At 52.0% G+C, this 13066-nt stretch overlaps 2 protein-coding genes across 3 annotated transcripts in view; both read right to left on the bottom strand.

Annotated features, from left to right (window-relative positions):
• FLT3LG (fms related tyrosine kinase 3 ligand) overlaps window positions 1–2727 on the bottom strand; it is an 11830-nt gene extending 9103 nt beyond the window's left edge. Inside the window, exons 1-6 of the mRNA XM_023507898.1 lie at window positions 2290–2727; window positions 1933–1999; window positions 1387–1506; window positions 1172–1225; window positions 798–941; window positions 267–405 (exon numbers count right to left, since the gene is read on the bottom strand). Coding sequence (XP_023363666.1) covers window positions 267–405; window positions 798–941; window positions 1172–1225; window positions 1387–1506; window positions 1933–1965 — 490 coding nt within the window. The 5' untranslated portion in view covers window positions 1966–1999; window positions 2290–2727. The remainder of the gene's footprint in view (window positions 1–266; window positions 406–797; window positions 942–1171; window positions 1226–1386; window positions 1507–1932; window positions 2000–2289) is intronic.
• A 4603-nt stretch (window positions 2728–7330) lies between these two features.
• The window catches only part of ALDH16A1 (aldehyde dehydrogenase 16 family member A1), a 17750-nt gene continuing 12014 nt past the window's right edge, over window positions 7331–13066 (bottom strand). The window contains exons 8-17 of one of the 2 annotated variants that reach the window (XM_003801487.3): window positions 12546–12731; window positions 12197–12292; window positions 11832–11968; window positions 11554–11659; window positions 11333–11463; window positions 10818–10985; window positions 10434–10641; window positions 8508–8693; window positions 8101–8223; window positions 7331–7615 (exon numbers count right to left, since the gene is read on the bottom strand). In XM_003801487.3, the coding sequence (XP_003801535.1) occupies window positions 7454–7615; window positions 8101–8223; window positions 8508–8693; window positions 10434–10641; window positions 10818–10985; window positions 11333–11463; window positions 11554–11659; window positions 11832–11968; window positions 12197–12292; window positions 12546–12731 (1503 nt within the window). In that variant the 3' untranslated portion in view covers window positions 7331–7453. The remainder of the gene's footprint in view (window positions 7616–8100; window positions 8224–8507; window positions 8694–10433; window positions 10642–10817; window positions 10986–11332; window positions 11464–11553; window positions 11660–11831; window positions 11969–12196; window positions 12293–12545; window positions 12732–13066) is intronic. The other variant, XM_023507870.1, reaches the window with a different exon arrangement.

The following is a 13066-nucleotide window of genomic DNA, read 5'->3' on the forward strand; positions in this document are numbered from 1 at the left end:
AAAAAAAAAAAAAAAAAAGAACTAGGAAATTTACACTTAAACTTGTGGCTTGCATTGTATTTCTATTGGATAGGACTGTCTTAGAGAAACAGACAAGAATCATTGTTCCCTTCTCAAACATGGGTAAACTGAGTCCAGGAAGGGGAATGAACTTGCCTTTGTTGCAGACAATGGGGGCAGGGTGGGCTCTGGGACACACAGAGGAGAGAGGGTGAGGGGCTGTGAAGATGATGGGAGGGAGGTGGGGGGGCACTTGGAACCTTTACCGGGCTGACACCGCAGCTCTAGGCATGGAGAGAAATTCCGGCTGGTGATCAACCGCTTCAGAGCATTCAGCTGCTGAGAGGTGTCCTGCAGGAGGCAGGAGATGTTGGTCTTGACGAAGCGAAGACAGCTGGGGAGGGGCTGGGGGCAGTGGAGGGAGATATCACCACCACATCAACCCTCCCATCATAACAGGCCCAGGACCCTTCCCAGCTGGCAACACCCAGCCAGGCCCAGTCTCAAGAGTTTAGAGCCCTTCCCCTGGTTACTAGCAGGGAGAACCTTAGTAGCAGCCTTCACCAGGGCCTGAGAGATCTGGGCCCCAGCATTGGGCCCAGACTCTCCACCATCCCCTGCTGCCTAAACAGTTGTTATTCTCTAGCGACAGGCCCCTAGGTGACTGGGTGGCAGCTCTGCCTTCCTTGTGTTGCTCAGTTCAAAAGAAATCTCCAGTAAGGCTGACCAGAGCTTTACTTCCAATGTGTGAGAAAGCATCTTCCTCCCCTTACTTGTTCCCCAAGTTCAGGGCTAACCTGAAAGGCACATGTGGTGACAAAGACTATCTCCGTGTTGACAGCCTCCAGGAGGTCTTGCATGTGGGACCCAGCCACAGTCTTGAGCTGTTCCATCCAGCGCTGGGCCAGGACCAGCCGCCAGAGTGCCCCACAGAGCTCCTCCTGGGTGCCGAGAGAGTGGGGAGTAGGGGTGGGGACAGCCCATGCTGGGGTCTGAGAGAGGAGGGGCTAGGGGTCTGGACCCCTGGGTCTGAGGGAGAAGGCACTGAGGCAGGGGTTCTTGGGCCTGAGCAGGAAGGGGCCAGGTGGGCCAAATAGCCTGGTCCCCAAGGGTGTCCAGTTTTGAGTCTGTGGTTCCCACCTCCATCCCAGGCCCCTCCCATATGACTCACTTCCTGCAGGTTGGAGGCCACAGTGACTTGGTAATCCAGAAGCAGGTAATTAGACTAGGAGAGAAAACGGGGGTAAACAGAACTAAGGAGACTCAGGTGGTGGCAAAGACCCGGACTAAGAGGGACAAAGGCCAAGATGGGGAACTCAGACACAGCTATAGAACCTTGGCTTTAAAAGGGGACAGCAGGAGAGAGTCCAAGGCAGGAATGCTCACCAGCTTGAGGATCTTGTCAGCGAAGGTGGAAGAGATGGGGCTGTGCTGGAAGGAGCAGTTCTGGGTACCACGGAGGCCGGGGCTGAGTAGCAGCAGAAGCAGCAGCAGCAGCTGGGAGGTCTGCAGGGCAGAGCTCAGGTTGCTCTTGGCTCCACACATGCTCCCTACCCCCAGGCTTCCATCTCCTCTGCTCCGACTTCCCTCCTCCTGTCCCAAGTCTCATCCACCTTTCCCATCTCTGCCCGTACCTCTCTGTTCCTCTCGGCCTCTGTTCCAGTGCTGTCCTCTTTTCACCTGCTCTGCCTATCTCTCTCCCCATCTCCTCTACTGGGCCCTCTACATTCACGTAGGGTGTTTCTTCCTCTCTTTCGGTCCTGTCCTCTTCATTTGTACCCAGCACTGCCAAATTCCCCTCCTCTGTCCACCTCTCCTCTTCTGTTCACCTCTCCCTTCTGTCCACCGGCTCCTCCTCTATCCATCTCCACGCCCCCAGTCTTGACATTGTGTTTCTCCATTCCCCCCACCTTGTCCTTCAGGTATACGCACAGTTGGGGTCCAGGCTGGTGCCAGCACTGTCATCTCGGCCAGGGGCCCCTCATGCCTATGGCTGGGTCTTGGAAGGGACAGAAAAAGTAGTCTCGGACCCCCACACCCGAGTCCCTTCCTCACCCGCCCCGTCAGCTCCCCGCCCCTCCGTGGTCTTCTTGATGTGGCTGAGTTTCCGCCTCTCACTCCCCCAGGCTTCCTGCACGAGCCCCAGTTATGGTGAAAACTCCTCATCTCCCCTTTCAAGAACCCTGACATCCGGTCCCCAGAACCCTCCCAGGTCAGGGACTCGGGAACCCGACCCCCCCATCCCCTGGTGCCCTAGGACTAGAGACCCCGGCTCCGCCCCTCGGGGACCTGGAGTCCAACGCTCCTCATACACTAGGCGAGACCCAGCAGGGTGTGGAAGGGGCCAAGCCGGGTGACAGCCAGAGACCGAAAGTGAAAGGAAAGTTTTGGGGACAGATAGTGAGCAAGGGTGGGATTTGGGCCGGGGCCTAGAGCGCCGCCTCGTGGCGGCAGGTGGCCACTCACGCCGCTGATAGCACCTTGGGAGAGTTCTGCTGTGCCTGGGAAGGTCTAAGCCAAGACAGTACCCCTGCGTGGCATTTATAGTGCCAGGCCATCGGGTCTCCAAGCCAGATCTGGCTGCGGGAGCTGGGGGGCTTGTTGCGCGGCTGGGTCTGACTGATCCTCCAGCTTTCCCTGCCAATACCTGCAACACAGGACTCAGGGGAATGTATCTTGTCACATCAGGCCTGGCAAGTGTCAATCTGGCTGGCCTTTGCCACTGTGAAAGGTTAGCCTGCCCCTTGACCTCTCTAAGCCTCAATTTCAACTCTAAACTGGGCAGTGAGGTGGTAAATAAGAAAAAAAATAAGCCCCCTTCCATGTCTGGGGTTCAGTGAATCTCTTTCTTGCCCATTCCTTCTGTGGCAGATAGTCCCCAGATAGCTGCTGGCCCTCCTTTCCTGCACAAGGGTTCCTATGGAACTCAGGCATAGCAGACCACATGACTTGCTTTGGCCAACAGCATGAGGTTGACTGTCACTTATGGGTGGAAGCTTACCAGGCTGGGGAATGGTTTGCATAGGTGTAAGAAGCATCAAAAGGGCCTCCCTCAGCCAAGTTCCCCTTGTGATTCTTAGGAGCAGAGGGGCCCTTCCAACGGTGAGTGAACAGGTAATGTGAGCAAGACTACCTTTGTGGCTGTAGACCAGAGAGTTGAGTATCTGCAGCAAAGCCATCTTGTTACACTAGCCATTTATCTTCCCTGCCTCCTCCGCCTCACTTCTTGTCTAACTGGGTTTAGTTTTCAAATGACACTGAATGGCCAGACTTTTCTTAGTTGTTTTTTTTTTTTTTTTGCGTCTCAAGCTATTGCCCTGGATAGAATGCCATGGCATCACAGCTCACAGCAACCTCAAACGCTTGGGCTTAAGAGAGTCTCTTGCCTCAGCCTCCCAAGTAACTGGGACTATAGGCACCTGCCATAATGCCCAGCTATTTTTTTGTTGTTGTTGCCATTGTTGTTTAGCAGGCCCCAGCTGGATTTGGACACGGTAGCCTCGGTGTATGTGGCCGGCACCCTACCCACTAAGCTATGGGCACCGCTCACTTTTCTTAGTTTTTCACTTATTTTCTGACTTCCTTTGAGGCTGGCAAAACAACAGTCCCCCAAAATGTCCACATCCTAATCTCTAGAACCTGTAAAGTGTGACCCAGTGTGGCAAAAGGGACTTTACAGATGTGATCAAGCTAAAGGGAGATCATTTTGGGGTGTGTCCTAATAAGTGAAAGAAGGAGGCAGAGAAAGAGATGTGCCAACAGAAGAGTCAGAGTGAAGCCATCTTGAGAGACTCAACCAGACATTGCTGGCTTTGAAGATGGGTAGGCTGGATGTGGTTGCTTGCGCCTGTAATGCTAGGACTCTGGGAGGCTGAGGTGGGTGGATTGCTTGAACTCAGGAATTCAAGACAAGCCTAAGCAAGAGAGATGCCCCATCTCTACTAAAAGTAGAAAAACTGAGGCAAGAGGATTGTTTGAACCCAAGAGTTTTGAGGTTGCTGTGAGGTGATGATGATGCATGGCACTCTACCCAGGGTGACAGAGTGAGACTGTCTCAAAAAAAAAAAAAAATTAGAAGAAGACAGGGGAAATGAGCCTGAGCTAAGGACTACCTATGGCCTGGAGAGGTTGGTAAAGGTGAGATTCTGGAGCCTCCAGAAGGACTGATACAGGTCTGCCAATGCCTGGACTTCAGCTAAATAAAACTTACTTCAGACTTCTGTTTTTTTTGGAGACAGAGTGTCACTCTGTAGCCCTACGTGGAGTGCTGTGGCATCATAGTTCATAACAAACTGAAACTCCTGTGCTCATGTGATCCTCCTGCTTCAGCCTCCTAAATAGCTGGGACTACAGGTGCCTGCCACAACACCTAGCTAATTTTTCTATTTTTAGTAGAGACAGGGTCTCACCCTTGCTCATGCTCTTCTCCAACTCCTGAACTCAAGGGATTCTCCCCCCACAGCCTCCCAGAGTGCTGGGATTATAGGTGTGAGCCACTATCACTGCCAGCTGGAAAGATTTGAATGGAGCAGAAAGGCAGAAATACAAGACTCAAGAGATCATGTGGCTCCTAGAAGAAGGACCTGCCTTGGCTCCTACCTGATGAAGTCCAGGGACACCTACATGTGTGTCCTGCCCTGTCTTCTGTAAGGTATCTCTAACTTTCCAGAAAATTCTCTTTTATCCTAAGCTAGCATGAGTGGGTTTCTTTTGTTAAAAAGGATTCAATTTTTTTTTTTTTAAGAGACAGTGTCTCACTTTGTCACCCTTGATAGGGTGCCATAGTGTCACAGCAACCTCCAGCTCTTGGGCTTAGATGATTCTCTTGCCTCAGCCTCCCAAGTAGCTGGGACTACAGGTGCCCACCACAACGTCTGGCTATTTTTTTTGTTGCAGTTTGGCTGGGGCCGGGTTTGAATCCACCATCCTTGGTATATGGGGCTGGTGCCCTACTCACTGAGCCACAGGCGCCGCCCTTTTTTTTTGAGACAGTCTCACTTTGTTGCCCTTGGTAGAGTGTTGTGGCATCATAGCTCACAGCAAACTCAAATTCTTGGGCTCAAGTGATTCTCTTGTCTTAGCCTCCCAAGTAGCCTGCCACAACACCCAGCTATTTTAGAGACGAGGTCTTGCCAGGTCTTGTACAGGCTGGTTGTGAACCTGTGAGCTCAGGCAATCCACCCGCTTCAGCCTCCCAGAGTGGTAGGATTACAGGCATGAGCCACTGTACTGGACAATTTTTTTATTTTTGAGACAGAGTGTTACTCCATCGCCCTGGGTAGAGTGCTATAGTGTCAGCCTAGTTCACAGCAACCTCAAACTCTTGGGCTTAAGCAATACTCTGGCCTTAGCCTCCTGAGTACCTGGGACTACAGGCACTTACCACCATGCCTGACTAGTTTTTTTCTTTTTGTTTGCAGTTTTTGGCTGGGGCTGGGTATGAACCCACCACCTTCAGTATATAGGGCGGGCGCCCTACTCTTTGAGCCACAGGTGCCGCCCTAGTTTTTCTTTTCTTTCTTTTTTTTTTTTTGAGACAAGAGTTTCACTTTATCGCCCTCAGTAGAGTGCTGTGGCGTCACAGCTAACAGCAACCTCCAACTTCTGGGTTTAGGCGATTGTCTTGCCTCAGCCTCCCATGGGACTATAGGCGCCTGCCACAATGCCTGGCTATTTTTTGTTGCAGTTTGGTTGGGGGCTGGGTTCGAACCCGCCACCCTTAGTATATGGGCTGGCGCCCTACCCACTGAGCCACAGGCACCGCCCCCTGACTAGTTTTTATATTTGTTTTTTGAGACATAGTCTTACTATGTCGCCCTTGGTAGAGTGCCATGCTGTCACAGCTCACAGCAACCTCAAACTCTTGGGCTTAAGCTATTCTCTTGCCCCAGCCTCCAAAGTAGCTGGGACTACAGGTGCCTGCCACAACGCCCAGCTATTTATTTTTTAATTGTTGTTGCACTTGTGTTGTTGTTTAGCAGGCCCTGGCTGGGGTTGAACCCGTCAGCCTTGGTGCATGTGGCCAGTGCCTTAACCACTGTGTTATGGTCACCGAGCCTAGTTTTTCTATTTTTAGTAGAGACAGGATCTTGCTCTTGCTCAGGCTGGTCTCAAACCCCTGAGCTCAAGCAATCCACCTGCCGTGGCCTCCCAGAGTGCTAGGATTACAGGCATGAGCCACTGCGCCTGGCCAAAAAGGATTCTAAGGCAGTGGTATGAAGGAGCTACTCACACTGGCTCATACAGTTGTTAAAAATTCAGGAAACAAGATAGCGGGCTCACAGTGAGGCACTGTCAAGGGATAAAAATTGATTTTTCTTAGAAGCAGATTTTAAAAGCAGTGTTTCTTCAAAACGTCTTTTTTCATGGAGCTTTATATTGTGTTTGTCATAAATCTACATATTCTTCTCTACCAGATGACTATAATTGCAAAGTAGAGCTTACTTTGACATCTGATGGCAGGACAATAGTATGCTACCACCCTTCTGTGGACATTCCATAAGAACACACAAAACCTATTCCTCTATCAGACCCTGTGCGTAATAATAAAGAAATACATGATCAAGTGCTGAAAACCAGATTAGCAGAAAAAAGTGAATGCCTTGAACAAGGACCCATGATAGAACAACTTAGCAAAATGTTCTTTACTACTAAGCACCGTTGGTATCCTCGTGGACAGTATTACACTCATCATAAGAAACTGAATCCTCCAAAAGACAGGTGATACTGAGGTTTTCCAGGGAATTGGAGAGAAATGTGCCTCGTGCCATTTGAGAAAATACAATCTAGTATATTCATTAATATGTTATATAGTAAAATAGTAATAATAAAATGCCTTTTCATATAAGAAAAAAATTCAGCAATTCAGGCTGGGTGAGGTGGCTCATGCCTGTAGTGCTAGCACTCTGTGAGGCCGAGGCAAGTAGATTGCCTGAGCTCACAGGTTCAAGACCACCCTGAGCCAGAGTGAGACCTAAACTCATATGTGCCCTGAAGCTGGGCATAGGGGAAACATTTGCATCATGGATATTGTCAAAAGTTACCCACCAGAGTTTTGCTCTTACCCCATAGAGCTGACTGACCAGCATATCATGTTCTCAGGCAATGCACAGGCAGAGGAAATCAGAAAAGTAGAGCCACCAGGTAAAGCATACTAGGGGAGACAAGAGGCCTGCAGGCCCTGCCTGGGAATCTTCAGAGTCCCCTTTATCTGTTTCACAAAACTGAATCAAACTGTAGCACAGAACTCAATCTGAAGTTAAGTCTCAGAACTCAAAAGGTCTCAAGTAGACCAGAAGTTGCTGGTGCCCTTTTCCCCTCAGAGGCATAGTCAGGGTTGGTCAAGGAGTTTATTGGAAGATATGAGAAGCCAGGAGGGAAAAGTTCCAGGCATCTGGTGTCTGTTGGGTTTCATTTTCCCTCCTTCCAAGATGGAGTGGGTGGTGTACAGGCATTAGTCCCCCATGGGTAGCCACAGGGCCTTGGTCCGTGCTGCCCGCAGCCCCAACTCTGGGCTTGCCCCTGAAGTCTCCTGATCCCAGGCCTGTGGGCAGCCCCTGTTCACCCACACAGGTTTGAGGTTTCCTGCTGAGGCCCACTCCACAAACTGGGAACCCTGGGAGGGAATGGGGTCAGTTAGCACTTCTGCCAGCTTGTTTGCTAAGCAGCTGCTTCCTTTGCAATAAGGACAATTGCTGAGGATGGGCCTAAGGTTTGACTCAGACCCAGCTCTCAGCAAGCAAACCTTCCAGATGTGAGGGAAAAGAGGTTAACTCTGTGGCTAGGGAATTTCCTGTCCCTTAACAGCTCTTTCAAGAGAACAGAGTTTGAGGCTCTTGTCAACAGGGAGTTCCCATCTGTTGCTTGGAAAAGGTTTAAGAGCAGACTCCCGGCCTTGGTCTCTGTTGCTAGAGAGTGGTCCTTAGCAGTGAGCTATCCACTGGGGTTAGGTCTTTGGGCTGGGCAGGTTCTCAGGCCTTTGTTGCTGAGTATATCTTTTCCTTAGCAATTAGGATTCTAAAGGGGCAGGGTCATATTCCCAGAAAAGGAAGGGACTCTTGGTGAAATTTAAGATGCCAAAGATGGCAAAACAAAGAGTACCTGGGCAGATCCGAAATACCACAGGGCCTGGATGTCCTGGTGCAAGGCCAGGCAGCGGGTCAGGTGGTCCTGGTCTCCTGTCACCACGTTCACCAGGCCTGCTGGGAACAGGGTGGCCATATCCTAGGGGATAAAAGAGTTGGGAGGGCAGTGGGACAGTATGAGGAGTGAGCATCTGGAGAGTGGCCATGGGGCTTTGGAAGGAATGGGCTTGGGGTCAGGGACTGGTGAAGGCTCCAGGACTGGAAGGAAGGGGCATTGGTCTCTGAGGATGAAGTCTTACATGTTAGCACGGGGATTACAAAGGAGGGCAGGGTGAGAGCCAAGCTCCTGCAGGCCTTGGGGCATCTTTCATCTGCTACCTCCCGGTTGTAGGGAGGCAGCAACAGGCAGGCTGGGGACCATACCTGGCAGACATCCAGGGCCAGCAGGGGACAGGTCCCGCTGGGTACCATGACCACAGTGTTGCCATAGGCCAGGGCAGGGGCCAGCAGGGACACAAAGGCGAGCAGGGGCCACTCATCTGGGCACACAATAGCCAGCACACCCAGCGGCTCCCGCAGGCGAAGCACAGGGCCTCTCAGTCCTGCTACCTGCAGGGAGAGGCAGCGGTAGGTCAAGGGCAAGGTAGTCAAGACTAATTTGCCTGGCTTTTTTCATTACCTGCCTCTTCCCTCCTCTTTGCTTTTCCATAATAGCCCCCAATAATGGTATAACCAGGGGATGGTTCAGAGCACAGAACTTGTGGGTTCAAGTCCCAGCTCAGCCACTCACCAGCTGTGTGACATTACAGCAGTTATTTAACCTTTCTGGGGTTACTGTTTCTCATCTTTAAAATGAGAGAGGTTACTGTTTCTCATCTTTTTTTTTTTTTTTTGAGACAGAGTCTTAAGCTGTCACCCTGGGTAGAGTGCCGTAGTGTCACAGCTCACAGCAACCTCCAACTCCTGGGCTCAAGAGATTCTCCTGCCTCTGCCTCCCAAGTAGCTGGGATTACAGATGCCTGCCACAACGCCTGGCTATTTTTTTTGGTTGCAGCCATCACTGTTTTTGGCAGGCCCAGGCTGGATTTGAACCCGCCAGCTCAGGTGTATGTGGATGGCACCTTTGCCGCTTGAGGCATAGGCGCCGAGCCTGTTTCTCATCTTTAAAATGAGAATAATGATAGTGCCTATGTCACAGGTTTGTTGTTAGGACCAAATGAATTAATGTGAGCAGTGGACTTGAATCCTGGCCCATGGGTTTGTTTCTATGTGTGTTTTCTACAAAAGCTTTATTGAATATAATGGGCATTCACTGCAATGCACGCACATTTTATTTTTTTATTTTTATTTTTTGAGACAGCGTCTCACTATGTCACCTTGGGTAGAGTGCCATGGTGTCACAGCTCACAGCAACCTCAATCTCTTGGGCTTAAGTGATTCTCTTGCCTCAGCCTCCCAAGTAGCTGGGACTACAGGCACCTGCCACAATGCCCGGCTATTTTTTTGTTGTAGTTGTCATTGTTGTTTGGCAGGCCTGGACTGGGTTCGAACTTGCCAGCCTGGGTTATGTGGCCAGCACCCTAGCCGCTGAGCGATGGGCACTGAGCCAACCCAGTTGTATATTTAACTGTATGTTATTTATATAAATAGAACACAAGCCACATGAAGCAACACTCTGTGCAATGTACTCCATGTTTTCTATCCTATTATCCTTTGCTGGGAAAAAAAAAACCCAGGTATTGTGTCTTGAGTTCTGGGGGGAAAAAGCCAAGAGCAATGGCCCACACCTGTAGTCCCCCTCTAGTTGGGAGGCTCATTTGAGCCCAGGCCCAGGTGTTTGAGGGTGGAATGGGCTACGATCGCACCAGTGAACAGCCACTGCACGCTAGCCTGGCCAACATGGTAAGATCCCATCTCTAAAAAAATAAGTAAATAAGCAAATACATTTTTTTTTTTTTTTTTTTTTGCAGCTTTTGGCCAGGGCTGGGTTTGAACCCGCAACCTCTGACATATGGGGCTGGTGCCCTACTCCTTTGAGCCACCCAGCAAATGCATTTTAAAAAATACAGCTGTGGCCCACTAAATTGATTCTATGGCCCAGTAATGGGTCATGAACTACAATTTGGAAAACACTACTTTCAGGTGGGCCATATGTCCAGTGTACAGATGAGGAAACCGAGGTGCAGAGAGTTGAAGCCACTTGTAGATAGATGATCATGCAGCTGGGAGTGGGTAGGCCTAGACCTGGACTGCAAGCCTGACTCATTTCAAAACCTTTGAAAAGGTTTGGCCTCTGACCTCCCCACCCTGATTGCCTGCCCTGTCTACCTGCCCATAGACCCCTTTCACCTGCAGGGTTTGGCCTTGGGCCTGGGCCTGGGCCTGGGCCCCCCAGGCCCGAAGTCGTCTCACACTCAGCTCCACCTCTGCCTTGGCAGTCTCGAGCTCCACTCCCTGCCTCTCCAGCCTCGAAACCAGGGTGGACTTCCGGCGTTCCAGAGCGGCTGCCAGGGCCCACAGCAGGGTGGTGCGGGCTCCTGGTGACTGCCCCACCCAGCTGTAGGGAGACAATACACAGGCAACACTGCATCCTGGCCTGGCTCCCAAACACCCTGCCTCTGCCCATAGCCCTACCTTAGAGGCCCAGGCCCCCATCCCACCAACCCTTAGAGGTCTCAGATTATCCTCTCTGCCACCCCATGACCTCTGTGCTCTCCCCTGTGACCCTCTTACCCAGAGGCAGCCTGGTGAGCAGCCTCCACAGCACCTCGGATATCCTTTGCACCACCTTCAGCCACGTAGCCATGGAGGTTGCCAAATGAATCTTGGATGGGCCTGGAGCTTCGGGCCCCAGGAGCCTGGAAACGGCCTCCAACGAAGAGCCCATAGGGGAGTGGTAGGCTAGAGTGGTGTGAAGCATGAGGTGGGCCTTGGCCCTGCTCAGACTCTATGCTTCACCCATTAGATGGACCACCTTGGCTCCATGAGCCTCTGGGGTATCCCAAACTCCTGCTCCTATGAGACTCTTGGAGAGCACAGGCCTTCACACTGCAGAACTGAGAGTCTTACCAGGCCCGGGATGGGGGAACGTATTAGGCTGTAAGACCCAGAACGTAATACTCAGCAGACCCAGGACCCCATGGGAGAGACAGACGAACTAGCCTCCCTCTAGACCTCAAGTTCATCGGGGAACCTGACATAATTTCCCTTCAACACCCCCAGACGACCTGGGCCCTGGGACAACTCACCTGGGCCCTAATTCATGCCCAGCAGGCAGGGTTGAGGGCACAACAAGGCCAAATGTATCATAGTTCAGGTTCCTGGAAAGGTAGGACAGCCGGGCAGGGGTCCCCGAGGGCCGCAGGTACTCATACAGCCCCTGTGAGAGGGATGGTGTTAAGAGGATGCAAAATAGACACTGTGCAAGTGTCAAGGCGGTGTGTGGGGTGATGGGAGGAGGTGTGCTCACATCTGGGCCCCCATGCCAGGAAGACCCACTCTCCTTGCAGCCACCTGTGGGTACTGCAGGGTCTCTGAGACCGTGGCTGTTGATCCAGACTGTGCCCACCTGGAGCCTATAAGGGGAGATGGAGAATCAGAGAAAAACAGAAAGTTAGGGGGGAGTAGTGAGCAAAAGAAGTGGGGAAAGAGACCCAGGGAGAAGGGAGATGCCAAGACTGATGGGAAGAGTGGCAACTGGGGCTGCACCCCCAGGCTCCCCTTTGTGCCCCAGTGGCACCGACTGACCCGTAGCCCAGCTCCAGCGCCTGCCCCAGCCTCTCACTCCACACGCTGGCATTGCCGCCCCGGGGTGTCCCATTGGCCAAGGCTAGTGCCTCCTTGGCTGTACGGAAAGGGGAGGCCACAACCACAGGCCATGGCACCTGCAAGTGGTGATAGGGGAGCTCAGGGGACCTGGCCAGCACCTCCTTTCAGTACCCTGCCCATCAGGGGATGAGCCTCCAGAAGTCAGCAGCCCCTAGCCCAGGTCACATGGTCATGGACACCCTAGGGACTTCTGTAGGTTTGGTAGTTCTCCCCCTCCACCCTACCGCCCAGCTGGCAGAAAATAGCTGGATAGACTAGGACACTCAGGTTCCTAAGTAGCTCACCTCTGCCTGGGCACATGGGGAGGCTGGGGGTAGGTCAGAGACCAAGGTTGGGGGGTAGAATGGGCTGTCTGGGTACACATCACCAGCCTGGAACACCTAGGGAGGGAGAGAACTAGATCTAGAAGTTCCTCTCCAGTGTTCTCCTGCCTCAGACCCAGGGATCCAGGCCTCTAGCCCCTCCTCCCTCAGGTCCAATAATCCAGGCTTCTGTCTCCCTCTTCTCCTAGACCCACAAATTGGAAGCATCCAATCCATCCCAGGCCTGGTAAGACTCTGTCCCCTCCTCCCTCAGACCCTGGGAGGCGTAGGTCCCTCCTCTGCCAACACCCTAGATACTTCCCCTGCTCACCTGTGCACCCTGGCTCTGGGCTTCACGAACATAGTGCTGGGCCAGGTCACACGCGGCAGCCCCTCGGGCACCCATGTCCACGGCCCCATCCAGCCCTCGGCCACTCCGAAGCTGCCTCATCCTTGCCTGGAGCCGCCTCATAGTTTCCTTCCACACAGACTCCTGGATGAGGAGCCTGAGGCCCCCCTATTAGGAAAAGGGGCATCAGTGTGGGCAAACCCAGGGCCAATGTGGAGAACACAAGTCCCCATAGAGAGCTGAGACTCAGGGATGGAGAAGTGTCATGAAGTGGCCAAGGACCAAACTCAGGGAAGAATGCAGAGTCACAGATAGTTGGTAACTTCAAGAATGATAGAGATTAGGAAATGAACAACACAGGCACTCAGAAAAAAAAAAAAAATCAAAACAGAGTCCTAAAAAACAAGGGACACAGAGATCCAGAATGTCAAGGGCCAGGAAAGCTAGGAACATGGAGGTTTAGAAACATGAAGCTCAGCACTTGTAGCTCAAGCAGCTAGGGC

This window comes from Otolemur garnettii, unplaced genomic scaffold (assembly GCF_000181295.1).
Source record: "Otolemur garnettii isolate 467f Iridium unplaced genomic scaffold, OtoGar3 scaffold00211, whole genome shotgun sequence".
NCBI classification, from domain to species: domain Eukaryota; kingdom Metazoa; phylum Chordata; class Mammalia; order Primates; family Galagidae; genus Otolemur; species Otolemur garnettii.